This window comes from Phyllostomus discolor, chromosome X (assembly GCF_004126475.2).
Source record: "Phyllostomus discolor isolate MPI-MPIP mPhyDis1 chromosome X, mPhyDis1.pri.v3, whole genome shotgun sequence".
Taxonomy (NCBI): Eukaryota; Metazoa; Chordata; class Mammalia; order Chiroptera; family Phyllostomidae; genus Phyllostomus; species Phyllostomus discolor.
The window spans coordinates 51,354,166-51,382,055 of NC_050198.1; the positions used below are offsets into that span (position 1 = coordinate 51,354,166).

Here is a 27,890-nt window from a genome sequence, read left to right on the forward strand (position 1 = left end):
CAGACTAGCCCACAAGAACTTTTCCAACACTTTAAGATTTTTTTGCCATGTCCTCTCTCAAGTAATGGTTATGTCTGCTTTATTAACCCTGAGACAGAAAAGTCAGAAGTCTGTCAGACTTCCCCTGAAAGTCCTATTTCTACTTGGAAGTGAAAGAGCTTTCAAATGTGGCTTCTTGAGTTTTCCAATTTGTTGGTGGCTGGATCTAGAGTGGTCATCCTTTTTGAACATCTGGCACGGGCGCTTTCCAGATTTTCCTCATGACTTAGGATCAGTTTCTGACTGCCAGGCGGGGCAAAGTTTCCTGAAGTTTCTGCGAGTCACCTCCCCCTGTGAGCAGAGCTTGGTACAGCCCAAATAGTTTTCAGGTTAAGAAAGCCAGAATCTTTGTTCAGCCACACTGACTGAACAGACTTTGTAGGGGTTACCTGACCAAGAGCAGCAGAAGCAGCAGCAACTGGGATAACTCAGGTGAGTAGAGAGGGCATTCACAAACTTATCCTGGAATTTTATTTGCTGGATAACTTGGTGTATAAAAGAAGTGAAGAAACTTGAACTTTATAGTTAATCAAAATCCACAGCTTTGATTTTATGGTTTGTCTGGATGAATGTGTGTGTGTAATAGTTTGGAAACTTCCAAACTAATGGAATTTTTTGATTGGTTATTTTTGGGTGTGTGTGAGGTGATTGTGGTTATCTGGCAATGAGATTGTTCTGGTGATAGCTGTTTTTTTTTTTCTTTTTTCTTTTTGTCTTCTGTTCCCAGGAATCCCCGGTAAGAAAGGACAAGCCTTCCTTAGGCAAGTGAGAGGGAAAACCCAGGCTGACTGCCAAGGATTCATTCTAGCTCTTGCTGACCCAGAGCTGTGGGCAAATTATTGAAATGCAGACAAAATCTTGAAATCGCACTGTACAAAAAGCTTAAAGCATTGGAAGTGGGGTGCATGGGCTGTGCACTGTTGCACAGGAGGGAGTGGCAGCAGAAGCTGTCCTGTTTGCACAGTTAGGAGTCCCCCTGCCCTGATGACAGGTTGATCTTGACTTATTTTATTTTCAGTCCCTGGCTGGCCTGGTTTTGTTCTTCTCTAATTTTTAATTTGGTTTCAATTTTGATTTGCAGTTGTGGTTCTACCCTCCCCACCCCATCCACCCACAACACTGCCACTGGTATTCTAGGGGCTTCATTGGGTGGGGTGGAGGGCAGAAAAAGTATGGGGGCATTGCAGTTGAAAATTGGTTCTGAAGATTTGGAGCTTGAAGTTTGGTGAAAAACACATAGGAAAATTAAACAAATTTTGCCATCCTGATAGTCACTTCTAGCTCCAGGATAAAGCATCCTGGTTTGTACTGATGTTTTCTTGAACTTTGGCTAATGTCTCATTTAAAAATCTTTGCTGTGAAATTAAGAACATTTTATAGTCTAAACTTTTTTTAAAGATTCTTTGGGGGACTGCTAATTAACCCTTTCATTCCTCTAGCAATTTGCATGCATATATGTGTGCATGCCCGTGTGAGTGCACATTTGTGTGTGTCTGTGTGAATAATTTGTATTTAAATAGCATTCTTTATTTATCCTTAGAGTCCCTAGCAGACTGGAGAAAGTCTAAACACACTTGTGTAGTCAGGAATAAGTTAAAAAATATGCTTTCTGCATCCTTTGTATGTTTTTGGTTCCTAAATTAAAAGCAGAAAAAGCCCCTTTGTGATCCCCAAATAGTGTTTCTTTGATTAGCCTTCATTTGAAATCATCTCACTTTCTGACAGCTTGAAATTAAAAAACAAAACTCTGAAATGCATTCTTGTAAGAAGAGGACAATGAGAATTTACCAGAGCAAATCTTCAAGAGCAATGTTTTGAGGATTTGTATTTGTAACTCTTACCTCCAACTTTTTAAAATTGTGGTAAAAATTTCAGAAGGTCCTGGTTTTAGTGCTAGCTCTGTTATTAACTATGTAACCTTGGGCAAGTCCCTTCACCTTCCTGTAAAAACAAAGATTTGGGTTAAGTGATTTCTAAGAGTTCTTCTAGCATAATGCTATAGAAAATGGGAATAGATTCTCACAAGGCTATAAAATTAGACTTGTAGGATGAGTTTATTTATTTAAGAGGGATAAAACGAGTAGTGGAGAGCAAGTCATCCAAAAAGGAAAGGTAGAAAAAAGGAGATATTGAATGGTAGATGAGCAATTTTATATTGGTCTTTTAAATGGCCTTGAGTATCTTATTTAAAGCATTGTGATAAAATCTCCTCATTTTCTACTAAGGACAGAAAAAAGGATTTAATTTGGCAAAAAAGAATGATTCCTAATACTACAATCTTACATGGATTATCCTTAACAGTTAATAAGCATTTTCATACACTTAATTTCATTAGATTCCCTCCAATAACACCACAAGGTATATGGGGCAACCATCATATTCCCATTATGCTTATAGGGAAACTGAGAGACACAGATGTTAATTATACCAAATGGCAACATTTGAGACTTGGTACTGGATCTCTTTGACTACCTGTGTTCTTTTTATGATTCTGAATTTCTTTTTATTTTTTGATAGAATTCTTCAACAACAGAATTTGTAAAAAAAATATGTACTCTTTTTCCCTTTGAATGTCTTTGAACAGAGTCTTCTTTCTGGGTAAATTTGATGTGTCCTAGATAAGACTGGATCAGAGGACTTTTATGATCCCTTTCAGGTCCCAGCATATCTGGCTAACAATTTGAATCTGAACAACTATTTGTCTTTTGGTAGATGCTTGCCCATAGATGTGGGCTAGGACTCTGCCTGTGTAGACATAGAAGCTCTATTCTCTGTGTAACATGTAGATGCTGAATTGTTATTTCTTTTCCCTCTCCAAGCCCCATTACTCGCAATGCACTACTCCCAGGTGTGAGAAGAACTGTTGATTATGGCTAAAGTGACTCCTACTTTGTACCAAGACAGGGTTAGGTCTTCTGCATTCAGTTTGCTCTTCAAAAACTCCCAATTGCACCCTGGCTGGTGTAGCTTAGTAGACTGAATGCCACACAGTGAACCAAAGGGTCACCAGTTCGATTCCCAGTCAAAGCACATGCCTGGGTTGTAGGCCAGGTCTCCCATTGGGAGCACATGAGAGGCAACCACACATTGATATTTCTCTCCCTCTCTTTTTCCATCTCTTCCACTTTCTCTAAAAATGAATGAATGAATGAATGAATGAATGAATAAAACTCCTAATTGTTTTACCTCCAATTTTGTCCCAGGTACAGCACTAGGGCAAAACTGGAGAAAAGAAGAAACTAGTCAGGGACAATATGACATAAGCCATGCTCTTTCCCTATCTCCACTTATAATGCCCTCCCTTACCCATCCAAATCAACAGAAGTGTGTAAACCACAGACTAGGTTTCTTCTATCAGTTAATAATTCTTTGTAATAAACTGAGTTAGATTTCATTTTTTAGAGCAAAATCTGGTTCCTACTCTAAAACTAACCCACAGGTAAAGAACAAATTATTTTCCTCTTAAGGGTTTGTCCAGCTCCCCAAGCTTTCCAGTCCAGTGAGTAGCAGATGCTTGCCCTCCTAACTGCAGCCTTGTGCTCTATGTGGCAGGCTCCTTCAACTTCCTCTGGCAATTCTCAACTTCCCATACTCTGTATCTGCCCCCTCTACTTGCTTTGATCCACTTGGCCTTCTTCCTTCCTTGCACTCGTCCTCTAAGAAGTGGGTCCAAAATTCTATTAGTATTGCTGAAGACCATTATTGCAGTATAAAACCCACACTCGCTGCCCATGATACTTGTCTCAAGAAAAAGTTGTTTCTCTCCTTAGATGTGCAAGTTCCCTTTGTTAGCTGTTTGGTAGCTAGAGGCTCTTGTCAGTTGATAAGCATAAGTTCCTGGATTTGATTCTATTTATGGAGTTTATTAATATGTGGTTACTAACCTAAAGGTTCTCTCTTCTTCATAGTTGAGTGCAGCAAAATAGCAAAAAAGGGACATACCTTTCTTCACTCTCCTACTCTCTTACAGAACAAGTTGCTTATGCAAAACCAACTTACAAATTTCTGGGTTTCTAAAAGTCTTATGAGGGTTAACTAATGAACCCTGAAATGTCAAATATTTGGATTCTCCCATGATCATCAAACCATGAAAGAAAGAACTGTTTAAATTTTCACCATGTCAATGAATTCTAGGCAGTATGCCTCAAAGTTAGGTGTTATGTTTGCTTTGGAGAGTTTTCTTTATTTGAGCTGAAAAAAAAATTCCTTTTTCAAAAAAAGGTAGTGACCAAAAGAAGCAGTATGGTGTGATGGAAAGCTGAACATTCCACAGCTTTAAGCTGAGGCATTACACAGACCCAGGTTTGTGTTGGTTCTGCAAGTTTCTAGTTGCCCTTCCTCTGAGCTGCCCAATTTATACAGACACAAAAAGAAGGGACAGATAATGTCTACTAAAGTTGACTTCCATGAAGTGATCATGAACATAAATGTGTATTTCAAACAATGACTTGCCATATAAATGTGAATTTTTTACATAACACATTCATCCATTCAGCAATTATTTCTTGAACAATGGTTGTATATCCAGCTCTGCACCAGGCAATGAGATGGCTTACAGTGTACATCTTGCATTTATGGAGCACTTTCTAGTTATTGAAAATACTTTTATACTAACCCTCTCATTAGTTATAGTCACTGTGTAGAGGGCAGGACAGATAACCCCACTCTCCCAACATGAAAATTGAGGCACTAAGAAACCAATGGTCACAGCAAATGGAACATAGTTGTCCTAATAACTAGTCAGAATGGGGTCAATTCTACTGCAAGTTGAATAGGGCATGGGACTACAGTTGTACTCTAATGAAAATCTGTCAAAGTTTAGGTTGATAGCTGCTATTCCTTATTTACTGTGAGCTCACAAAATGCAGGTCTAAAGACTTGAACTATCCATACCAGCTGTGCATCCTGCCTCTGAAAGAGCCTCCTGGGATTACACTGGTTCTTAAAATCAAACCTGATTTTCTTTTGCAATGGATACTGCTTTAGTCTCTAGACAGGTCTTCTTTTATTACAGGGGTCCCCTTTGTAGGCTCCTGCTTGCCTAAACATTGATTGAGTAGCAAAGGAGACTGGTGGGGCAGAGGGTCTTCCAAAGAACAGGAAATACTCATTTATTCAAAATGATTAGGGACTAGGAGGTTCTAGCAAACTAAAGATCCTAATTTGTCTCAGACTATCCCCCATTCATAGTCCTCAGCTAACGGCAATCCACCAAAACTTTCCAGGGAAAAGCAAGAGGCACAGTAGTGATTATCTTGTTTGAGCACATGCAAAAATTGGGGTTCATTTATAACAGGCTCCACAAAGGAGCCTGCGCAAACCTTCAGATTGGCTCTGGTACTGCTAATGGAAAATTATTAGTGATACCATCCATAACTTCAAGTACAATAAAATACACTTTAATTTTTAAACATTGAGAGCAGACTTAAAACTGATAACTGAAGGCATTTCAGTATTTTGCAGTGTTCCATAGCCTTCAGTTTGAAAAAACAAATGTTGATATATAGGTCTATGAAAAATTGTGGTTATTTTTAGCTTCTTATTCCTTAGATTAAGAAAAATGGTAAGCTTGTTATATATTTGCATATTGTAAGTTACAAAGAACATTAAATTAACATATTTTATGGTTTTCAAATGGTGAGACTTCTTTACCAGTAAGACATTTCAATATAATACTGAAAGGACATGAAATAAGATAGTAGAGAGGTCTGATTATATTACACTTTTTTCTTTCTTTTTTATACTCATCCAAGGATATTTCCCATTTCTTTTTTTGGAGAGAGAAGAAAAGAGAGAGGAAGTGAGAGACAGAAACATCGATGTGAGAAAAGCATCAATTTGTTGCCTTTATATGCACCCAGACTGGGAATCCGTGAAGGGACTAGGGATCATATCATTAACAGCAGGGTGGGGTAGGGAAAAAAACAGGGCTGGTGGGAATGAGACAACTGTATAAGAACTACAATAAAAAATAAAATAAATAAATTTAAAACAAGGCCGGGAATCGCATTTGCCGGCTCCCAGACTGGGGATGAACCTGCAACCCAAACATGTGCCCTGACTGGGAATTGAACCAATAATCACACAGGGAAGGACTATATTACACTTTTTATAAAATAGCAACTGACGCTTTATTAACCAGCTTTTGAGCTGTGTTACCTACACATAATCCTTGAAGTGAAAATTAGTCTTTTTTTTTTCACATCCTGTCCATTTTTTAGCAGATACTCTGACCTTAGAATTTTTATTTTCAGCCCTCATGTGAACATAGAATATGGACACAGTTATTCTTAAAATATATATTTTAAATAATTGGTGCCATGTAAATTTCACAACCCCCCTATTATCTACCATTGAATTTCAGGAGAAGATCATTAAAGTCATTACAAATCTATCTTTGTGATCAAGTGAAGGATTAAAAATTTATTATCACTCTAAGGCTATTTAAAATCAAATTTGCAGCCCTGGCTGGCGTAGCTCAGTGGATTGAGCGCGGGCTGGGAACCAAAGTGTCCCAGGTTCGATTCCCAGCCAGGGTACATTCCTGGGTTGCAGGCCATAACCCCCAGCAACCGCACATTGATGTTTCTCTCTCTCTCCCTCTCTCTCTCCCCTTCCCTCTCTAAAAATAAATAAATAAAATCTTTTAAAAAATAAAATTAAATATGCTTTTCAAGTTATCCTCATAAAAACCAGTTATTAGGGGCATTTGAGTGTGAGGCACTCTGATATACTTTGCCTGAAGAGCCACTATATTAATTTTCTATTTAGTCATGTGAGATTTTTTTTTTTAGAAAAGAAAGCAGCAGTGTATTGCCATGGGATAAGAATCTATAGTCCACCACATTGGTGAAATTGAATTTCAGAGTCTGCCTTTTATCAAGAGCAAATTATTGCACATTAGGCTTTGAAGAAGAAAGACATAAAATATTTCTGTCTTTCCTTGTCTTTGGAGGCCATCTTCTCTGAGCTCTGGTTCTTGCATTAGCCTTTCTGGCCACTAATAAAAATGCAAAGCTCTTTAATGATAAAAGGGAAAAGGATCTATGTAAAAGGGATTGTTAAAAGTGAAAGGAGTTGCTTTTTTCCCCTCAAGCACAAAGTGTGGCCCTTCAGAGCACCAATTTATTCTGAATGTAGTAAACCAATTTTTTTTCTTCATCACAAATTAAACATTTTGGGGTTTTTTACTGCCTTGAACTCCTCCCTGCTAGTATAAAATGGAAGATTGCCCTCTAAATTATAGTGACTCATGCTTAACTAGCAATCTTAACATTTATTATCTATTTTTCCAATAACATTATTAAGGCACATATTTTCTTGTTTGTCAGATAAAAAAACTGTGGCCCAAGAATGGTTTAGGTGCCTCACCCAAAGCCCCAAACTAATTAGTTGCAGAGCCTAGATCTTCCATCCCTCTACCCCCAAAGTGGTGACTTTCCCATTAAAGCCAAACTTGAAGTGCCTAGCTTCAGGAATAAATCACTAGAATGATTACCATTTGTCTAATCTCAGGTAATCTTTAAAAGACTCAAGAACTTCTTCCTCTAATACCAACAATTTTTTCTCATTCTAGACATAGTTCAACACCATGGGTCCTCCTCTGAAGCTCTTCAAAAACCAAAAGTACCAGGAACTGAAACAGGAATGCATCAAAAATGGCATACTTTTCTGTGATCCAACTTTTTTGCCTGAGAATGATTCACTTTTTTACAACAGACTGCTTCCCGGGAAGGTGGTATGGAAACGTCCCCAGGTAAGTTTCTTTTTCAACTTCTTTCTCCTTTTTATCTCTTTCATTATAACTTCTTGGTCCACTATTTATTCCACTCACTCAGCCTATTGCATATAGACCAACTTAGGAGACAGCTTTAAAATGGGAGGTTTTAAGAACCTATGATTTTGGCTGGCTATAGCTTGAGGAATCTTGACTTTTAGCTAAATTTTATCAGATTTAGTAATTTTAAAAGAACAAAAAAGAAATATATCATTTTTATCTTCTCTGGAAGTTTATTTGAGTAAATATGGTGACTCAAAAAACTACACTCTTTACTGAGTTTTCTATCACAGTGGCTTTATGGTAATCTCAGACCAGCAAGAAGGAAAGTTCTTTATATGATAGGTACAAATGAAATGAGCTCTATAGGGAGAAGATGGAGTTGCATTGGGTGAGGGAGGCTTATTTGCTGCTTTTTGGATACCATCACCCATATCCTCCCACAATTAGCAAAGTGGGATTCAAGTAGGACTGCAGCTCTTTCACCACCTATTAATGGTTACTGTGGTCCTTTGTGGGACATCCATATGTTGTCACCAAATCACCTCTTTTTACCCCTTTGCAAGCCCTAGACAAGAGGAAGCTCAGTGCATAAAATGATAAGATGATGGACTCTGGAGAACAAATGATAACCTTGCTATGTCTAAATGGTATAACTGGATAGAAGAATATACTACCTGGGTTCCTTCCCAAAGTGTATGACCAAGTATATAAGCTACAGAGGACTGTTATAAAATGCAAATTCTTGTACCTTCAAAATATCCTGAAGATTTTCTGATTCTATTTAATGACATACCTTCTGAGGCACTATTATGGAACTACCTCAGTTAGGTACTTAAGGTTTGCCTTCTTCAATGAGCAAGCTATCACTCTTTAGTTTAGCTTAAACTCCTAAATAGAATTCTTAAAAGAGCAACTTCAGTTGATGTAGGTTGCCAACAGGAGGTGCCAAGATACATCAGTCATGTTAAGGCTCTTGTTTTCTGTGCAATTCAAATAAGGGGGTATATTTTTTCAAATAAGTTTTCACTTTCCTGTTCTTCCTATTCTCTTTATGGAACCCTATGATTCAGGTGTTGGAATATTTAAAGTTGTCCTAGAAGTTCCTAAGCCTCTCCTCATTTTTTTTTTTTTAATTCTTGTTTCTTCATTTTGTTCTGGTTGAATGTTTCTTTCTTTCTTCTGGTCCAAACTGTTGATTTGAGTCCCGGTTTCCTTTCCTTTACTGTTCGTTCCCTGTACATTTTCCTTTATTTAATTTTGCATAGCCTTCACTTTTTCCTCTATTTTGCAACCATACTCAACCATCTCTGTGAGCATCCTGATTACCAGTGTTTTGAACTCTGCATCTGGTAGATTGGCTATCTTATCATCACTTAGTTGTTTTTTTTTTATGGAGCTTTGATCTGTTTTTTTTTTTTTTTTTTTTGGGCCATTGTTTTTGTCTTGGCACACCTGCTATGTAGTAAGGGATGGAGCCTTAGCTATTCACCAGGGCAGGGCAACCCACATTGCTGCATTGTGGTGCTGTATGTGGGAAAGGGGTCCAAGAGGAAAAAATGCCACTTGTTGGGTTCTTGGATGTCTTTCAGTCACTTCCCCCACTACCCACAAACAAATTGTGTCCTTCTGGTCCTGATTCCTGGGTGGGTGGGTTTGTGTATATTCTAGGACCCCCTTGTCTCTCCAATGAACTTTCCTGTGAGGCTGGGAGTTTCTCCTGCTGCCACAACCACCCAGATTTTTTTAGTCACAGGTTTTGAGGCTTTATTTCCCTGCACTGGAACCCTGGGTTGCACAGTCTGTCTGGGTCCCCAGTTGTTCCTCTTGGTTTATGTGCACTCAAATGTGGGAACACCCACTCAGCCAGCCTCCACTTCGTGCCCTGGTCTTCCAACTGCCACCTTGCCATGAGTCCTCTCTGCCCCTCCTATCTGTCTGGATGAATAATTCTTCTTTAACTCTTTGGTTGTCGGACTTCCATACAGTTTGATTTTCTGGCAGTTCTGATTGTTTTTTTTGTTTTTAAATTTGCTGTCCTTCTTTTGGTTGTGCGAGAAGGCACAGTGTATCTACCTACACCTCATCTTTGCCAGAAGTCTCACTTATTTGAAAAAATAATAAAGAAGAAGTTCTGTAATATGGCAAAGGAAACAGACTTCCAGGAAGTCCAGGAAGCTCAGAGAGTCCCAAAGAAGTTGGACCCAAGGAAGCACACAATAAAGGCACATCATAATTACATTAGCCAAGACAAAAGAGACAGAGAGAATCTTAAAAGCAGAGAGAAAAGGAGACAGTTACCTACAAAGGAGTTCCCATAAGATTATCAGCTGATTTCTTGAAAGAAACATTACAGGCAAGAAGGGGATGGAAAAAATTATCCGAAGTCATGAAAGGCAAGGACATACATCCATGATTATTCTATCCAGCAAAGCTATCATTTAGAATGGAAGGGCAGATAAAGTGCTTCCCAGTTAAGGTCAAGTTGAAGGAGTTCATCATCACCAACTCCTTATTATATGAAATGTTAAACAGACTTATATAAGAAAAAGAAGATCAAAATTATGAATAGTAAAATGACAACAAACTCACAACTATCCATAACCAAACCAAAAATTTTTAAAAAATAAGCAAACAACTAGAACAGGAACACAATCACAGAAATGGAGATCATATGGAGGGTTATCAGCTGGGATGGGGAGGGGGAGAATAGGGGAAAGATACTGGGAATAAGAAGTATAAATGGTAGGTACAAAATAGGGAGAGGTTAAGAATAGTATAGGAAATGTAAATAACTTATGTGTACAACCCATGGACATGAACTAAGGGGGAGGGGAATGTGGGTGGAAGGGGTTGCAGGGTGAAGGGGAATAAAGGGGGGAATTGGACAAGTATAATAACATAATCAATAAAATATATTTAAAAAAAACAAATAAGAGGGTATAAGGGGACTAAATGGTAATGGGAAAAATACAATTAAAAAACAAATATGGGAGATAAATGGTAATGGAAAAAGTACCAAAAATGCAATACAAATAAATAAATAAATAATAAAATATAACCAGAGGCATTGAAATAAAGAATAAACTGACAGTAACCAGAGGGGGAAGAGGGATATTGGAGGAAAATAGGGGAAGGGCCATCAAAGAACACATATAAATAACACATGGACAAAGCCAAAGGGGGTAGATGGGGTGGAGGGACATGGGAGGGAGGTGAAAATGGAGACAACTGTACTTGAACAACAATAAAAAATTAAATAATAAAAAGATGTCTCCTTTTTAAATTTGTTTTTCATTTTTCAATTACAGTTTACTTTAAATATTATTTCATATTGGTTTCAGGTCTACAACTTAGTGGTTAGACAATTGTATATTTTGCACAGAGTTCCCCTCAATAATTCTAGTACCCACCTGGCACCATACATAGTTATCATATTATTGATTATATTCCCTATACTTTACTTTATATCCCCATCACTATTTTGTGACTACAAACTTGTACTTTTTAATTCTTCCACCTTTCTCTCCCAGTTCCCCAACCCTCTCTTCTCTGGCAACCACTAGTGTGCTCTCTATTTCTATGTTTCAATTTTTTTTGCTCATTTATTATGTTCTTTGGATTCCACATATAAGTGAGATCATATGGTATTTAACTTTCTCTGACTAGTTCATTTCACTGAACATAATAACCCCTAGGTCAATGTCTCAGTTTTTTCTCATAAAGTATGATAGCCATTGAAAGTATGAGACCTGGAGAAATCTCTCCATCAGAAAGAATATTACATTCCTCCTGACTTTATGTGTGTCCAGTTGTTGACATCCCTGCATATCACTGACCTGCAATAAAATCTGGGAAATGTGAGGAGAATTCATTCATCAGTCACTAATTGGGTATACAAAAAGGTAAGTTTTTTTTTCCAGAAATGCATGAAGAAAATAGAGCTATATTGTCTGGAGCCACTTATGAATGGATGGTGATAATGAGGGGCACCATTCTTTTATAATGCTTGGATATAAAAGAAAGGAGATTAGTAAGGCTTAAGTACCTGAAAAGGAAGCAGGAAATTGAGGGAGGTTTTTAGGGAAATTAATGAATAAAACAATAAACAATAAAGCAGAAGATGTTGAAGATATAGAAGAAAGGAGGAATGATTGCTGATTGCTGACTGGAGAAATGAATGATTGCTAGAGGAGGTGGGAGGAGATGCAATGGGCACCAAAATTGCAAGCCAACATTAAGGCATTCCTCAGATGTGAATCAAGCCAATGGTGCTTCCTGTGTTGGCTAGTCTTTTGACACACTCTTCCTCTGTCTTGGCTCAGTCCTTTGTGCTTCACCTTTATATTTCAAATTCTGTGGATTGAATACTAGGTGGATTAGCAGGGAAGAAAAAAAAAACTTAGTAACTGTGGCAATAGTCCATCTTCCCTCTGAAGCAAGCAATTCTTCTTCAACAGTGAGGGAATGGCAGAAAGAGAGGGTGCATGGAGATGGGCAGAAAAGGAATCAGCATTTATGGCATGCCTACTATGGGCCTGGATATTGTGTTTTGGAGTTTCCTGTGCATATTTTTACTTCATCCTAATTTTCCATGGCTTAGCAAGATAGATATCTAAAAATCACTTTGATATCATTTTTCCTCATTTAAAAAAATAAAGGTAGATACTATGTCCATTTTATGCATGAGAAAATTGGGTGTCAGGGAGATAAGAGTCTGCTCAGGATCAGATTGTTAACATGCTAGGATTTGAACCACTTTTGACTGCAAAGCCCACATTAGTTTCTACCATGCTGACATTTTAGGAAAATAGAGTTGCATGTGTCTCTTGTTAAAACGCATAGTTCTCCAATCAGTTCTACCACTTTCCAGATTTTGTATATCATGAGTTGATCCATACTTTCCTTTTTGAAAGCATAAAGTGAGCTAACTCTTAATTAAGCCCAAAGGGAGAAGCACTTTGAAAACATTTATTGAGTACCTACTCTATGCCAGCTTCTGTACACGATACAGACATAGCCTGGGGTGAGGCTCTTCCATTGTAGTTGAAGACATAGATATTGTGCTATCAATGAGTTAAATAATAAATTAATGCTGATATAAGAAATGCTATTTTCAAGCATATAAACAATAAACCATGTAAGGTTCTGAAAAAAGAAAGATCATTGTGGATTGAAGTGGTTGGAGAGGGGACCTCTTGTGGGGAATAGGGAAAATACAGGTTTCTGGACCACCATCTCAGTCTCCTCAAAAAGCTTTGGATTTCTTTTCAGTCAGTGTAGAGGCCAAGCCTGTGGTCAAGAACAATGTCAAAGTTCTCTGGATTCCCATCAGGAAAGCCAAGAGACAGCCCTGGGCCTCTCTGAATTGGCTCAAGAAGACAAGATGGGTCATTGGCCTCACCCCTCTGATTGGCAAGGTTGAAATCCTGTTCTGCATAGAAGCTTACAGACTTCTTGTCCCTTTGCATGTCTCATAGCCTCATACTCAACCAGTCCTATTTTAAAGTCTCTAAAATGGAAGAAGCATAATTAACCTAATATCGTCTGTCTCTTTCCTGTCCTGTGTTGAAAAGTCTCTGCCTTTATAAGCACCTGTGCCTGTTATCACCATTGCTAACTGAACCAACCAATATGAGTCAACTAGCCAAGCCCTACCAGCCTAGGACACATTGAGTTCCTCTTTTTCCCACTTGCTGTTCCCTTGGTATCTACTAAGGAGCCACTTTAGATAGACAGAGTGTTTTGCAATTATTTAACACCCATACCATCCAGAGGAAAATATTTTTCCTTAATGCCTCCAGTGGCCCATGACCCTAGCCACTGTCATAGCTTACTGGGTGCACAGGTATATTGCCTGAGACATGTACTCCTGGACTTTCCTGTATTCCTTGGTCTTCAACATATAAAGTCTTAGTAAATTCTAATAGCTGAGTTTTACTGAGTTACAGTGTGATAATAAGACTGCAGGTAAGATTTTTATCCTGAAATCTGGCCACCACATTCTCATGGAAAATCTCTTCTTCAGCTCCCTCCAGCTACTCTCTGGCTTTTTTTCCTGAATGACTCATACTCAGTTACCATAGTGTCTTAGAGGAAGACTCTCTAATTTAATCTAATCTAATCTCAAACTAAAATTGAGCAAAGCCTCATGGGGATTTGCACAGCTAGCTGTGGGAGAAACAAGGGCACTTGCACAAGATCTTCTATCAGTTCTGGTCAATTTTGAGCTCAGCTTTGACTACCATTGCTCTTGCCCACATCTTCCACTAGGTAATATCTTCCCCAGGGGCCATTTCACTACACTGGATGGGAGGAGGGTAGTAAGGTTCTGGATTAAAGCAAAGAGGATAGGAATGGAAGGGAAAGGTTGATGAGGGGAGATATTAGAAGTACAGGACACAAGCCTTGGTGATAGATTGCATGTGAAGGAATGATAAAGGAGGAAACACTTCTGTCTTTGTGCTAATGGGAATTGCCAACACCCAGTTGACTCTGACACCTCCGCACAGTAGTTTTGGCCTCAACTGTTCATAAATTTCATTTTCTTCCCATAGATTATGCCCTCCCAGTAGTCCTAAGTATTTTTCACTGTTGACATACTTGAAGACAGTTGAATAGACCCATACGCTTTCCATTTATCCTATATTTATTTTAAATTCTGCTTTAAAAATATTTTACAGCTTTATCAAAATGCAATTTATATACTATAAAATTTATCTTTTTAAGTATATAATGCATTGTTTTTTAGTAAATTTACAGTTTTGTAAATATTATCACAATCCAGTTTTAGAACAATTGCACCATCCCAATAAGATCCTTTGTGCACAATGAATGAATATTGCATGAATATATAAATTCTTCCCAATAAAGCAGTTTGGAATTTATACCTGAAGTCTCCTAACAAAAGCTTGAAGATTCAAATAAAAAGATATTACGTTGTGACTTGGTTGTCCAGGTTGGAAGTGGACGTTGGGCTTAAGACCTTATTCCTGGGTTCCATATTGAGCTTTCCTTGGAAGAGCTAGGAAGAGAATGTTTTACTGATGATAATATCTTCATGCAGAAGCACAACTCCCCAGCAGGTAAAATGGACTCCTTGAGAGGCTGGTTCAACACTAGTCCCTGTGCCTGGGTTTGTCTTTCGATGTCCTATCTATAGATAGTTCAATATCCCAAGGATAAGATAATGGCAACCTGGACTAGTTCACAAAGCCCACAGGTCCTGAATGGCAACCCTGAATCTTCTGGGACTACTTACAGCCCTGGGCTTAGTCATAATATACCTGCCATAGGGCTGGCCTCACTTGTAGGTATCCATGCCATCATCCCTCCAGTACTACTGGACTGTGCACGTAGCACTTCAAAAATATCTCCATTCTTCTGACTTTCTAGGAATCCTTTCATTTTAATATGGTCCTTGAGGCTTACCCTGGACATCAGTGTTTACTGTCATCAAATTTTACATGTGTTAAAAAAATTCTAGAGATGTGTATGTGGTAGGTGCAAAGGGAGCCACATAGAGTGACATGTACAGGGCCCAAACAATTGTAATTGCCTGCCTCCCTCTCCCTCCCAGAGGTATCTGGTAAAGGGGATGAGGTGAGGACAATGGGAAGGTATGTTAATGCTCAGCTAAGAGAGCATATTTCCTAGACAAGCTGCTTTCTTTGGAAGGCTTTGGCTCAAGGGTGGGGATATGCAGGGAGCATTCCTGGCTTTACTCTTAGTGCTTGACTTCCTACTTGTGTGTGCTTTCCCCCAAGAGCTTTTTTGTCTTGACAAAAAAAAAAAAAAACATTTAAAGGTCACATTAACTGTGCCAACACAGTTGGGACCCATTAGGAGCTCAGCAATCTTCCTCCCCTTCCAAGCCACCCAAATATGTGATTATGTGAGGTGTGACCTCACCCCCAACTCCACTCCCTACCACTTTTAGATTTGCATTGGCTCATAACGCTTCACCCTTTTTATCTCCTTAGCTGATTCTTAGTTTTTCACTTCCTTAAAGAGATAGAAAATATGGCTTAAAAAGATTTGCTTCCAAGTTTCACATCATGGTTATAAAATACAGAATAGATGGGTTCATATTTGTTGTATTAAATTGAGAAAATTAAACCTTACTAATGAGGTTTAGCCTGGAACCAAAAGCTAAGACATGATTCAAGCAAGTCTTTCATAATAGTGGAGACCTTTCTAAGTGTTAAGCAAAGAAGCATAAAACAAAGGGGTGGATGACTGAGAGGTAGTTGCATCTCTGTCCCTGAAAAGTTGCACAATATTACCTAAAGGCAAAAGAATGGACCAGTTGAGGTCTTGAGGTCCTTTCTCTAACTGTATATGGTTTTGAAGGGCCTAAAACTTAAATGCTAGGTCTACTAATTAGCTAGATTATCAAAGGTCAAGTTGCTGCCCACCCTCATTTGTAAAATAAACAGGTCGACTAAATAGTCTCTAAAATTTTTTGCAGCTTTGACAGTCTGTAAACTGTTAATTTATAATGTTTAAAAAAACACAGTTAAATAGCCATTTTCCGTGTATAAAAATGGTAAAGTAAAACTGGGGCATGGGCCAGTTTATAAAAGGAAATACAAAGTAAGGTAAGTTTTTGCCCAGATATATATTCTCCCATGATTCTAGTTAAATTTACACACACACACACACACACACACACACTTAGGTTGACAAGAGAGTAATTACCTGGGTCCTCAATTTGACTTTACATGTTTTTTTCTTCACATGTGTGACTCTTTACATCTTGGATAGAAGTTGACATGCCAAAAGTGATGGCTGAGCCTAGATCCCTGCTATGAAATGAAACCTTTGTATAAATTGAAGACACTGTAATGTTAGCCAAACCACTAATAACTCCACATAAAGGCAGAAAATAATTTTCCTTAATGATCTAAAAGACACTTTTACACACACCAGTGTTCACTGTATTGTTTTTCCATCCTAAGAAACGATGGTATGCATCATCTAAGTCCAAGAAATCATTGTATAAATTCATGTCTTTGCCAAATAAAATAGTAACACCTGACCCAGGAAGGAAAAACTGTGTTTACTTCCATCTTAGAAAGGACAAGGAAACAATACAAGAAAAGAATCTAGTCCATCCTACATACTTGCTTTATGTTCAGTAAATGACAAAACAGGCAGCTCCCAACCCATAAAAAATTTTAGTAAGGTTGAAGTCTTTCCTAAGACACACAAGTATTGATGAGACACCAGTCACACATTAAAAAACAAATAAACAAACAAAAAACAGAAAACCCAAAGCTGACACCCCACCTAACGCTCTCCTTTTGGCAGAAGAAGGCCCAATTAATCTTCAATTTGGACTTGTCTCTACTCAGCATGCTTTTTCCTTTCCAGGGTTCTTTTGGCTTTTAAAGAATAGATGGAATGTTTCATTCTGTAGACCAGACTCTTAATCAAGGAGAATTATGCCCATTTAAAACAGAGGTTTGAGAACCAGAAAAATATAGCTGTCTCTCTTTAATAATTTTAAGTAAACATATGTCTAGATTTCCTTTCCATTTGAGGCTAGGATTTGTTTCTGCTGGGTAAACAGAATGACAAGGTACTGTCCAATGGCCTCCTCCAGGAAGTTTTCTCCATCTATTCAAAACTTCATTGGTATTTCCTGGCTTTTAACTTTGCAAGTGCTAATATTCTGAATCACACAAGCATGTATTCAATTATATTGTGTCATGCATGTGGGTATACCTTTGGCCATGCTTGTCTCTCTACCCATGATGTCTTCATATCCCTCCCTAACTGCCTAACTCTAGTGGCTCCTAAGGCTTCAACTTGAACATTGCCACTGTAATTCAACCTACTCACCAGGGAAACTTTGGGGATCCATCCTCTAGGTACTGGTTATTCCTTGAAAATGTCTCCATTGTGTCTTCATCATGTTTTGTTGTAATTATATTATTTGGGTCTTATTTTCCTACTTGCAGTTGGAATGACAATGTTAATGATATGTTGGGGAAGACACACATATACACTCCAAACAAATGCTGCCCCCACTCTATCCAGCTTCCCTCAGAACATCCATTGAGGGAAAAGAGTGTCTGTTAAAATGCTCCTGTGAGTGATCTATTACTACTTGCTACCAGTGTTGTTGCTATCTATATTTATCCAAAAATGTGGGAAAATATAGTTGCTATGGAGACCACTTTGCCTTTGCTTTATGTTAGGAAAGATCTTCATGAAAAAGTTTTCCTAAATAATTTTCCTAGAGAAGGAGGGGTATTTATGTTTACTTCCACCAGGCTTTGTCTCAAATTTAGTCACCTTTCTAAGCACAAGGGCTTCAGAAAATCTCATTCTGGCAAATAGGATCAGAATATAATGTGCTAATCCCTAGTTCTCCTCTGTAAAAGCTAACCGCTGTTCTGAAAACTCTTCTAAACCCCAGTAATAGCTATGTCTGAAAGCCCTGACCAGCACACCTCATCCTGTTTCATTGCATCCTTTTCTTCCATTTCTTCTGCCACTTTCCCACATTATCCTTTTCCTGTGGAGATGACCTACTGCTTTGTGGTTTTCCTCATAGCCCCCAAACTTCCCTTTCATTTCACCTGTGTGTGTCCTTTGACCCCACCTCTTCTATCCTTCTTAGATGAGCTTACATTGACTCTTTGAAAATACTTCCCAGATTCTTAAGCCAATTTTTGTATACACAGGACATCTGTGATGACCCCTACCTGATTGTGGGCAACATCAGCAACCACCAGTTGATCCAAGGGAGACTGGGGCACAAGCCAATGGTCCCTGCATTCTCCTGTTTGGCTGTTCAGGAGTCTCACTGGACAAAGGTATTGTGTCTCCTATGGGACTTCACTCAGTTACAAACTTCTTGTCTTCCTCAATAATTTCAGAAAAAGTCAGCTCATAACCTTCTAGATTGTCTACTTCTTGAAGTCAGTATTAACTAGGTAACTCCCCTCCATTTTATTATGAGATTTTTAAGAAATCAGAAACTTGAAAGAATTTTACAGTAAAAACCCATATATTCAAACAGGCTATACAATTAATATTTTAGTTTATGTGCTTTATCATATATATTGGTTGATCTTTTGTCACTTGCAGCATTTTGATGCAATAGCTTGGCCTAATTTTATTCTCTGTACCTACTGGGATATAAAGCTAGTAGGGGCCAGGAATAACTAAAATGTGACAAAGATGAAAATAGATCTTTGAAGAAGTTCTAATAAACTATTAAGAGCACAATTTTCTTGGCATTTAGAGTTCAGGGCAATAAAGTTTTGATTTGGAACAAAGAGCATTTTCTTCAGAAAAAATAATCTTAGTAGATTAATGGGTAATTGTATAGAAATGTAGATTTTACTCAAGTTGTGAATTAAATCTATATTCTATAGAATGTACATGAAGTCTCCAGGATGGACTTTTAGAAACTGAAACCACAGGAGGTCTTGCATTTTGACTGAATTTAATTTTCAAAATGCCTTGGCTATGTGGTTAAACATACAACCATGAACATGTTTATATACACAGTTTCTTATTGTCAAGTTTGTAGATTATCTGTGGGAAATAATTTAACCCCTAACTGGCTGTCTCCAGTCACTCTCTATGTATTCAGGACAGACATGGTAATACTGTCCTTAGTAAAACTGAATGGGGAAAGCAATAGTTGTTGAAAAAATGCCCTACCTAGGACTTCCCAATATAGATCCAAACCAGATGTATTTAGTGGGCTTCCTGTTGCCACATGGATATGCTGGAAGTCAATTGTAATCTCAATATTTGGATATAGTCCAGTATATAATAGTTGAGTGAATATTCTTATATTTCCAGACAATTCCCAACCATAAGGAACAGGACTGGGACCCTCGAAAACCAGTTAAATATGCTGGGATATTTCGCTTTCGTTTCTGGCATTTTGGAGAATGGACTGAGGTGGTGATTGATGACTTGCTACCCACCATCAATGGAGATCTGGTTTTCTCTTTCTCCACCTCCATGAATGAGTTTTGGAATGCTCTATTGGAAAAAGCTTATGCAAAGTAAGGAGTGGGGGTTGACTAACACATGAGGAAAGGAAGGCCGCATATTTTCATGGGAGTTGATTCTTTCCCTTAGTTTAAATTGATCCAAGTCAGATATAAGACATTGCTTTGGATCTCAGAATGCCCCTAAGAAATCCTAGATTATAGAGAAATCAGCTGTTCTGGTTTCTATTAACTTTCATCTGCTCCTAGTTGTCCCTTCCTGTTGCTAATCTGCAAATGACACAGTATCATGGCCTCCAATTTTCTTCTTGTCTAGTATTTTCCTGTAGAGAGAAGTTTCTGCATGGATTGTCCTTGACAGACATAGCCTAAGCCTAGAAATGTCTTACTACAGTCTCAAAATAACTCTCATGTCATACTTAGAGAAAAACCAGATGGTAAAGTATAGCTGGAAAGGGGCTGTTCTAATTCTTGGAACAACATGTCCCTAACCTGGAAAAATAATTTTACAAAGATAACCTTGTATATTTGTTCCCAGGCTGCTTGGCTGTTACGAAGCCCTTGATGGTTTGACCACCACTGATGTCATAGTGGACTTCACTGGCACACTGGCTGAAACTGTTGACATGCAGAAGGGAAGATACACAGAACTTGTTGAGGAGAAGTACAAGCTGTTCAGAGAACTGTACAAAACATTTACCAAAGGAGGTCTGATCTGTTGCTCCATTGAGGTTTGTATTCATCAAAAACAACCACTCCTAGCCCATTTCTGACAGAGGAGACTACAAAATGTAGTAGGGAATCTCCTTTACTCTGGAGATTCATGAAAAACCATTATAAGACTCAGAATGCTAACAATATACATCAATCCTTGGCACAGACTGAGGAATTTTAACTACTTATCCTTTTGTCCCAGTCATCCTGCTGGGAACCAACCCAGCATTTGAGTTGATGTAAATAGTCTCTGCTAAATCATCCCTTCTGTGTCTGTTCTTGGATGTTGAGGTTATAGCTTTTTTGCGCAAGGAGTAAACCAGCTGCATCGAATTTTAATACTGTTAATATGAATGTAGTACTGTGGGTAATTTGAATCTGGATTGTTTAAATTAATTGTTATATTAAACTCTTTATTTCTGCTCCTTTACTTTCTCTGTGTCAATTTAGGTGTGGATTAAATTTCTATCTGCATAGGGAGAACTAGCATCAACCATACTGGGGTAAACAAATCAAGGAAGAAGATGTGGCTTTGGGTGTTCCAAATCTTGTGCTCTTACATATCTTTCTTTGCTCTCAGTCTCCCAATCAGGAAGAACAAGAAGTTGAAACTGATTGGGGTCTACTGAAGGGCCATACCTACACCATGACTGATATTCGGAAGATCTGTCTTGGAGAGAGACTTGTGGAAGTTTTCAGTACTGAGACACTATATATGATTCGCCTGAGAAATCCCTTGGGGAGACAGGAATGGAGTGGTCCCTGGAGTGAAATGTGAGTGCCATTACATTTGATCACTGTATCTCAAAAGCCTTATAGATCTCCCAAACCCATTCCTCCAAACTGCTAGTGCGCTGTTAATATTCAGTGACATCTGTGGGCTCTTTTCAAACATGAGATCTTTGACCCAGCCAGAGGTGGGATAAAGCAGGCCCAATCTTCATGCATTCTATTTCTTTGGCATATTGCTTACTATAGCAAGTCAATGGCAAACATAAGGGCTTATTTCTTTTTTGTTCATTTGCCTTAAGTTCTGAAGAGTGGCAGCAACTGACTGCAGCAGATCGCAAGAACCTGGAACTTGTTATGTCTGATGATGGAGAGTTTTGGTGAGGAGAAGTCTTCTGTGCTATGGGGATTGTGGCTTCCACATGGAACTAAAGGGGCAGATATTAAGAACCATCTTTATTTTTTTCCTGTACTCATTTCATTCAGGATGAGCCTGGAGGACTTTTGTCACAACTTTCATGAACTGAATGTCTGCCGCAATGTGAACAACCCCATTTTTGGCCGCAAGGAGCTAGAATCAGTGGTTGGATGCTGGACTGTGGATGATGATCCCCTGATGAACCGTTCAGGAGGCTGTTATAACAACCGTGATACCTTCCTGCAGAATCCTCAGGTTTGTATCAATTCAAGTTATCAAGGCAATAGGAACCCAAGCTCACCTTAGAGTATTTCTTTGACATCAATTCTTCTATTAGTAGCTATTGTGTAATATTTATCAACCAAGATGTCTAGGGTTTAGCCAAGATGCTGGTAAAGCATGGCAGACTGTGTCTCTGTAGGGATGTACCTTAACAACACTATAAATTTGAGCCCTCTCCTCTGGCTACCTCTCTCCTGGCCATATTGTTGAGTATGGCCCTTTGACACCCTCACCACTTCTTTCTTATGGTCCCACATTGGAGAAAAAGGATCTTCTCCCAGAAACTTTCTTGATTTATTTTCATTTTTTCCCGCCCAACTGTTCTCTTGGGTGCACATTTACTAAATGTGTTCTCTTTCTCATGCAGGTTAGTCTTTTGAACCCCATCATTATGCCTCTCTTTTCTAATCTAGAACCAGGTCATTTCCCTCAAGATTTGAATAGCTACCCTACCAATGACCTCATCTCATCTTTAACAGCCAAAGCTTGAATCTATAATAACCTTGATAGTTTTATCCCTAAATGTACTGATGAGCTAATCCACAGGAAACAAGAATTTTGACTGTGTTGTAGCCTTACACGGGTGTGTATTTTCTTTGCATTGACCTCACTGGCAGGCATTTTGAAGGATATGATGACTAGTGGCCTAATTCACTTAACTTTTATTTTCTCCACCCCTTTTATTTTACTTGTTCCTAAAGAAAAGAAAGCTCCTATTACTCCCTCCCTATACCTCCATTTACAACACTGGGAATGTTTTAAGTATCAAGCACATATACCAAACTGAGGAAATGGCACTTTGGGCTTCACTTTTAAGTGTTAAAATTGGCCTTTGGGGGCCTTGAAAGCCCATGGTTCTACATTTGTTCTCCATTTATTTCTTGCTACAGAGAGGGAGAGAAGAAGGGATGTAGGGAGGGAGAATGGGATGGAGAAAAATAAATATAGAGAAAGAGCAAGAGGGAAATCTGATGTCCTTTTAGTTTTACTTGCCAGTGACACCATGATTCTCCAGTAGCATAAGCTTGCAACTTTCCTAAAACAGTGATAGCAAACCATCAATTCTCGAGGAGTTGATCCAGCCCTTTCATAAGCCACACATCTGGGCAGGCAATAGGAGGTTAGCTTAGGGTGATGCTATACTGTCATATTAAGTTAAACAAGAATATTTTCTGCCTTTATATATTCTATAATTTTTCTGTGTACAGCTTTTAAAACCAAGAGGGCAATAATAAAAATAAAAATACCCAAGATTTTACCAAGAACTTACTAAAACAAAGAATCTTTTCATTGGTATCAAAGGTCTAGGCATGAAGTTATCTCTTTCAATACATACTGAATGCCATAGGGAAAATCAAGTATCATGATCTACACTTATCAAGTAAGTGAATTATCCCAGGCCTCATATTGTGGTCAATTGCAAAGCCCAGAAAATAACCCATTTCTATTTTCCAAAGTAGAATTTTCTTCCCTGAAATTTGAGCTGGCTTATCTGAAATGGAAGTGCTAAGTTCCTTATTGGCCTTTTTCCCTTAGTACATCTTCACTGTGCCTGAGGATGGGTACAAGGTCATCATGTCACTGCAACAGAAGGACCTGCGTACGTACCACCACATGGGAAGACCTGACAATTACATCATTGGCTTTGAACTCTTCAAGGTAAGAATGGGCATTTGGAGAAGAGAGAATGGTGGCAAATGGAATAAAAATATTAGGATGGCTTGGGGTTAGGAAAATTAAGAAGCATCCAGAGATAACGAAAGCAGAGGACCTAGTATCTTCCAACACAAAAACTATGACTTGAATGGAGTGGGACATTTTATTTGACTTTATTTGCAGGTGGAGATGAACCGCAAATTCCGCCTTCACCACCTGTACATCCAGGAGCGTGCTGGAACATCCACCTACATTGACACCCGTACTGTGTTTCTGAGCAAGTACCTGAAGAAAGGCAACTATGTGCTTGTCCCAACCATGTTTCAGCATGGCCGCACCAGTGAATTTCTCCTGCGAATCTTCTCTGAAGTGCCTGTCCAGCTCAGGTTGTTTCCTTGGTCAGCCCTGAAAACTCCAGTTCTCTGCTTCACCTCCAATTTCCCCTTCCCTCTCCCTGTATGCAGTACTCAAAGTAACAACTTGTTCACTAATTGAAATATTTTTTAACTCGGTAGAAATATTTTTTAAAGTGGGATTATAAGAAATTCCTCAGTGGGGGATCCTCGCTTGAAAGCTCTGACCTGCCTTTTAAGGGTAACAGGCCTATAGCCTAAGATTTTCCACTTATACTTTATCTTCTGTTCTCTGGATGACTCTCTTTCCTCTTACATAGCTGGCCCTCCTCACTGTTCCTCTATTATATTCTGAATGTTGGGTCACCAAAGCTACCTTTCACCCCAACCCTGCCTTCTTTGATCTTTATCTGCTGGTCCTTAAAGCAAGGGGAAAGGAAAACATAGTCATCAAATGTAAGCTATGTCTGAGGAGGAATGGGCTAGGTCACTTAGTGTTTCATGCTTTTTAGCAACATTGTCTGCTTTGGCAAGCCTATCTCCTCATCAAAGGGCATTCATCATCAATAACATGTTTTCTTTTTGATGTTCCAGGGAACTGACTCTGGATATGCCCAAGATGTCTTGCTGGAACCTGGCTCGTGGCTACCCAAAGGTAGTTACCCAGATAACTGTTCACAGTGCTGAGGATCTGGAGAAGTATACCAATGAAAGTAAGAACTGCAAGGGTATCTGGGAAAGCAAAGTTTACTTTCATTTTTGTTGCATGTGTGGTTAGAAAAGATGGTCACAAATGATTCTCTCCAGTGGTATTTTCAGTCTAGAACACTTTTCTATGCTCTCAACCATAGCAAAATAGAATGTAAACTTCTTTGGGCAAGGTCTACATAATATTCATTTTATATTCCCTCATAAAATGTAGAAAAGACTAGGGAATCATGAATAAAAGTCTTAGATGATTCTGGTACCCTAGTATTATGGTCAAAGTCACAGAATACATTTAGTGAAATTGTTTCTTGATTATCTGAAAAGTGAACTTTAATACTTGTCTTAAAAACAAATGTCACTTTGATCCAGCTGTGAACCCCTATTTGGTCATCAAGTGTGGAAAGGAAGAAGTCCGTTCTCCTGTCCAAAAGAATACTGTTCATGCCATTTTTGACACACAGGCCATTTTCTACCGAAGGACCACTGACATTCCTATTATAGTGCAGGTAAGAATGTGACTAGGGAACCCCATAGTGGCTCATATTTCATATCAGATAGTAGATTATCCCAAGTGCTTTGCATATGTCTAGGATATAAAGCAAGGATTAATCTGTTTTTTTTTTTAATTTGTATCATACTCAAAGACACTTCCTACCAGGCACAGACATTGACTTACTTATTATTAATCCCCATCCTAAATGGCTTCTTTTCCATTTATTTTATTGTTGGCAGAAGCCTTCATACTCACAGGTACACATGTTAACACATGTACTATAAAATCCCATGAGGGAAACATATGCCAGTTCAGATAACCCTGATTCTGATACGTCAAGATGGACCATTAGCTTGGTTGTCCTTCTCACTTAATGCTTCTGGCCAGCTGTGTTTAGGTAGCCATCTCACAAACCAAGGTTGATCTTGAGCTCTACTTGCTGGGTTTTCATCACTATTTGAGAAATCTTCCCTCAGTCTAACAGGAGAGATCATCTTTTGTTTTTTAAACAAACCTTTCCAAGCTCAGCATTAGGTTATAGATACCACTGGGAAAAGTCCAATCTCACAGTCAGTTGCTCACCTTCACTCTCTCAACTTGTTTCTTCAGGTGTGGAACAGCCGAAAATTCTGTGATCAGTTCTTGGGGCAGGTTACTCTGGATGCTGACCCCAGCGACTGCCATGATCTAAAATCTCTGTACCTGCGTAAGAAGGGTGGTCCAACTGCCAAAGTCAAGCAAGGCCACATCAGCCTTAAGGTTATTTCTAGCGATGACCTTACTGGGATCTAAATCTGCACCTCCAGAAAATCCTGGCAGTTTTCCATACTTTTATTTTCTGTCAGGTGCCATATTTTATCTCAGATTCATAATCTTTTGAAAGAAAGAAATTAATAGTAATTAACTTTTCCTTTCTTCCGATAAGTTCCCCAATACCTCCTGATCCAAGTAGCATCAGTAGCTACATAACCTATATACCTCCAGCAGCTGGACAGGGGGAGGTGACAGTCAACCAGAAATCATGAAGATGTTTGCCAAGAAAAATCTATAGAGCTTCTGAGGGTGAGATTCAAGCAGGACAACAGCCTGGATACCCTATAGATGTCTCCACTGCTGTCCGGTATCCAATATATCTCTTATATAAGAGCATGTTGAGGAAGGAGATGGGGTGATCATGGACAAGCTGGTCTAGCCTGATATCCCAGCTCCTGACTGAATACTACAAATGACCCAGCAGCATTTTATTCAGCTACCAGAACCTGCTTATAAGTTCCCAGTCCTTACTACCACCACCACCAACACGACCACCACTACCATCACCACCATCATCATTACCACCTCTGGAAAGTGTGGTCCTGCCATAACCTAAGTCATCTCCCACAGTAAATTTTACCTTCATGTTGAGGAAGCTTCTTAGGTGCTTAATCAAGAGCTGGAGTTCATTGAAGCCTAGTAAATGGGAAGGGCCTGAGCCCCAGCTCAATGGAAGCCTGCTGTATGCCACAAGGGGAAAAGTGGAAGAAGCTGCAATGGGAGACAAAACCTCAGTCCCCCACCCATCCACACACACCTACACTCACACACATGCCTGTGGTTGTACACCAACTACCATTCGAGCAGTCAGTGGGCAAGAGGAAGAATGAATAAGTGTCACACACTCTGAAAGGATAAGAAAATCCATTCAGGCATAATACAGAGTTTTAGGCCCCTAACTGTAATGTGAAACCTCCTGCTGCTGCTAGGTTTACAAACAATCCCATTGTCTTGTGCCTCCTAATATTTTATCATTGGTACTGAAGACCCCACCTGAGACCTTGAGACTTTGATCCCAGCCCAGGCCTCTCAGGCATTTTTCTCAGCTGAGAAGCTTCACTCCCTGGGGGTGTTTTCCCTCTTATTTTTTCAGTACTTCTACAGAATTTTCTCTAGGGTCAGTTGTTCTGAAATCTTCTTCCCTCCATCTCATCTACCAACATTCTACCCCTCCTTTAGGGACAAGCATAAAGGCCACCTCTTCAATGAAACCTTCCTTAACCCCCAAAGTCCCCATCCCCCAAAATATTTCAATGTTTCTGCAATGATAAAAAAAAATCACAGTCATAGTACCTAGTTTAGTCCTGCACACATTCATTTAAAAATATTTTGTAGGGTAATTTTTAGCTTGCTCATTTCCTATAATGTTTTTCAGCATGTGTTACTTCTGCAGTGCCTTCACCACACTGCCTTACATAATCCAAACCACAATAAAATTCACATTCAATACATTTACCAGTTTTGACTTGATTTGATGGTGAAGGAGAGAAGGCAAGAGTGTCCCCTTATTGTGACTTCTTTCAGAGGCATTAGAAGTAGGGGTGGTGATACTTTTTGCAACCTGACTGATGGTTGTCTGATGAATGCAGGGGCATTGGATGCATTTGGATGGTACACTCCTCCATCCAGGTTTGAAGAAGAGATAGAATTGGGAGAATGGAGAGGGGGGCCCTCTTCTATTCCATTTTTAGGAATATTTGGATGATATTTGGAGTTACATGATTTTGAAATTCCTCTGGGACTGTATTCAAAATCAAGCTACCATGACCAATTTTTCAAGGGCACACCTTCCAACAGGAAAAAATACCAGCTCCTCCCTTTCAGCATCTCTCCTAGAGCTGAGTGAATGTGAACACTTCATTTACTTGCTTACACATTCCACTCAGTTTGCCATTTGCCCATCTTAGAGGAGGCTATGGAAGAAGCT

General features: G+C 38.9%; 1 protein-coding gene across 1 annotated transcript; it reads left to right on the top strand.

Annotated features, from left to right (window-relative positions):
- Positions 1–333: 333 nt before the first annotated feature.
- Positions 334–27,767, top strand: CAPN6 (calpain 6). Its single transcript, XM_028523195.2, has 13 exons — positions 334–471; positions 7,616–7,795; positions 18,511–18,642; positions 19,643–19,851; positions 20,336–20,528; positions 21,092–21,285; positions 21,543–21,620; positions 21,727–21,913; positions 23,477–23,599; positions 23,780–23,982; positions 24,544–24,662; positions 25,027–25,163; positions 25,760–27,767. Exons 2-13 carry the CDS (start codon positions 7,631–7,633, stop codon positions 25,940–25,942), a joined length of 1,923 nt encoding a protein of 640 aa, XP_028378996.1. The 5' UTR covers positions 334–471; positions 7,616–7,630; the 3' UTR covers positions 25,943–27,767.
- The last annotated feature ends 123 nt before the right edge of the window (positions 27,768–27,890 follow it).